This window comes from Gobio gobio (genome assembly GCF_949357685.1).
Source record: "Gobio gobio genome assembly, chromosome: 23".
NCBI lineage: Eukaryota > Metazoa > Chordata > Actinopteri > Cypriniformes > Gobionidae > Gobio > Gobio gobio.
Genome location: NC_137119.1, coordinates 21,298,450 through 21,301,350, shown reverse-complemented (window position 1 = coordinate 21,301,350; position 2,901 = coordinate 21,298,450). Strand labels below are relative to the sequence as shown.

The 2,901-nt window shown below is 40.4% G+C and overlaps 1 protein-coding gene across 1 annotated transcript in view; it reads right to left on the bottom strand.

The window, feature by feature from the left end:
* The window catches only part of prdm14 (PR domain containing 14), a gene marked incomplete at both ends in the record, with an annotated part of 3,836 nt that extends 1,273 nt beyond the window's left edge, over positions 1-2,563 (bottom strand). Inside the window, 6 exons of the mRNA XM_079805716.1 lie at positions 52-153; positions 866-1,068; positions 1,167-1,434; positions 1,552-1,712; positions 1,789-1,839; positions 2,011-2,563. Coding sequence (XP_079661842.1) covers positions 52-153; positions 866-1,068; positions 1,167-1,434; positions 1,552-1,712; positions 1,789-1,839; positions 2,011-2,563 — 1,338 coding nt within the window. The remainder of the gene's footprint in view (positions 1-51; positions 154-865; positions 1,069-1,166; positions 1,435-1,551; positions 1,713-1,788; positions 1,840-2,010) is intronic.
* Between the last annotated feature and the right edge of the window lie 338 nt (positions 2,564-2,901).

Sequence of the window (2,901 nt, the reverse complement as noted above, 5' to 3'; positions counted from 1 at the left end):
ATGAGTCAAATCCTTAAAGCAGTATTTTAGGAGGAACGCAGCCTCACTCACCTTGTTACAGTAAACACATTTGTAAGGCCGCTCTCCTGAGTGCACGCGCATGTGTTTGTTCAGACTGGACGACTGCGAGAAACTTTTGCCGCACACGGAGCACTGAGAGGAAAAACAGGGTCACAATTACATTCAAGACTCAAGACGCTTTATTGACATGGTAAAAGGCTTTACCCAAACATTTGTGCATCTGGGTCATTCCTCGAAAAGGGTGCCTTTTCTGTCCCTCATTAGCATGTGTAAAGTGGCAATGAAAAGCTAACATCGTATTACTATTTGAAAAAGATATATGCATATTGATATAATAGCAGGGAGCAATAAATAGCCTAAATACAAGTTACTGTTATTTAAATACGTTATATATATATATATATATATATATATATATATATATATATATATATATATATATATATATATATATATATATATATAAATAACGTATTTAAATAACAGTAACTTGTATTTAGGCTATTTATTGCTCCCTGCTATTATATCAATATGCACAAAAAGGCTACAATTCTATAAATAAATAAAAACAAGCTATAATCTGTACATTATTCAAACATTAAAAATAAAATCACCTTTCCGAAATGGAAAATGCATCCATTTTATTGAAAGACCCATATTAATTTTAATCAAATAATTTAAAAAAATAGCAGTTGAGTGAGAGAATATTAGTAAAATATAGCAACGTTTTAATATTTTCTTTCGGGCATTGGTTTTTTTAAAAGGGAGCTGTTCTTTCAGCACCATCGCAGTTTTTTCCCCCCGCAAAAGTCTCCACTGGATCAGCCTGAATATATATATTTACCTTATGCGGTCTGTGTTTCTCATGCACGTGGAGAATGTGGATTCGGAGTCGGTCTCTCTTCTCGAAAGACCTGTTGCAGAGGTGGCAGGGGAACTTCCTGTCGCCCTGATCCACACAGCGCGTGTATTTCAAGTGCTTGTCTCTGTAGTACTTATAAGCGAACACTTTACCACAGCGATCACACTTGAAACCCTCTCCAGAATCTAGAACGAAGAAAAATGTGTTAATTACATTATAATCATACGAATGTCCGGAACGCAGGGCTATAGGCTACATCCATTTGCAGGACACGCGCACATACCTTCAGCTGGGAGCGGCACACTGTCATCAATAAACTCTTTGAGGGTGAGAGGAATACCCAGAAACTGCACATAGCAGTCTCCGTACCAGACCAACAGTTCTTGGCCGGCTCGGATCTCTTTGCAGGCCTCATAGTATATCTGGCCTTCACACTGCACCGCGATCAGGTTCTGCTCCTCTGGAAAGCGCGCGCACTTCACCAAGGACATCCAATTCCCCGGAGCGCCTCTTCCATCCACAAAGTGACTCAAGCGCCCGTTCTCAAAGATCTTAACATAGACAGAAACAACATATTATATCTGAATTTAACAGCTGTATGCATTATCTCGCTGAAAAAAAATCGTGTTCCACACACGTTTTATATAAAAATCCTTTTGGCTATTTACCTCCCACATGAGCGTGTTGTCATCATAGGTTTTGATCTCGCTTGTGTTCACCTGTTTGCCCTGGAACGGGCCAAACCTGGTGCCTTTTGGAATTGTGCTTTTATCAGCAAAAACTCCATAATGGGAAAGGCTTCCACAATTAGTTCGGAGAATCGATAAGCCTGAAAAATGCAAGACACACTCTATGAAATTGCGAAAGAAAAAAAGGAAGAAAGAAAGAAGAGAAGAAAGTTATACCTTCTGGGAGTTCAAATCCTTCGGTATCAACAGGGAGAAGATGACGATCAGCTAATTAATTGGAAAAAAAAAATTGATAATGCAACATGTAAAATTAAATATAATTTATATAGAATGAAACGTAGGCTATAGCAGCCTAATTGTAATAACGACGGTAAATATTTTAAATGCACGTTGAAATTGCTTTTCTTGCTAAAAAAAATTAAAATGATCATTATATACCTGCACTGGGAGGGAATGATAGTCCAGAGATGGCATGTCCAATATTTTGGCCTTGTTTTTTGGAGTATCCGTACAGGACCGTGAAGAGGTCTTCCTCTGTGAAACTGAAGGTGCGCGCGTGCTCGGGTGTCGGGTCTGCGGCCTGCATGCAGCTGAAACTGTCCTTAACCGGGGAGGATGAAGCCGAAGAAGACTTTCTGCTGGATGGGCTGCTGAACTCGGACGGAGATCCGGTGCTCTGCTCCTCGTGTCTGGTGTACATGTGTTGCGAGGGCTGCACATGCTGAAAATATGGCATGTTGGACACGTTGAGGATGTGTTCATGGAATACCGCGGTCTGGCGGCTGTTGTGGCTGAAAAAAGACGGAGTCCCGGTGAAGTTAAACGGCATGACTGTCTGTGAGTCGGTCACCATGCGGCCCAGAGACTTGAGCGGATGGAAGATGCTGTGCGCGCTCTTGAGGACGTTCGTGTAGTGCGCGCCGGGCAGAGACGGGTAGACCGCGAGACTCCTGTCTCTCACTGCGGGGTGAGTGGAGAGAGACACCGACATCACCACAGCCGATGAGGGGGACCCGAGGACAATTTCACTTCAGGTTTCTGTTCAGCCCTGTAGACTGTAAACAGGTTTTCATCATTAATACAATATCTTCCAACTTTCACAATTACATTTTCAAGTCAGATTTTCTCCAAAAAATTTTTTTAACTTTGGTACCACTTTGATTTTACTTAAATATTTCAGACAACAATTCAAATTAAATTTTAAGAGGACATAGTCCTTTCGGTTCTTAGAAGAACCCTTTTTCTTAAAGTAAAGAACATTTTAATAATCTAAAAAAAAAAAACTTTTCACTACAAATAACCTTTAATGCAATGGAAATGTTCCATTGA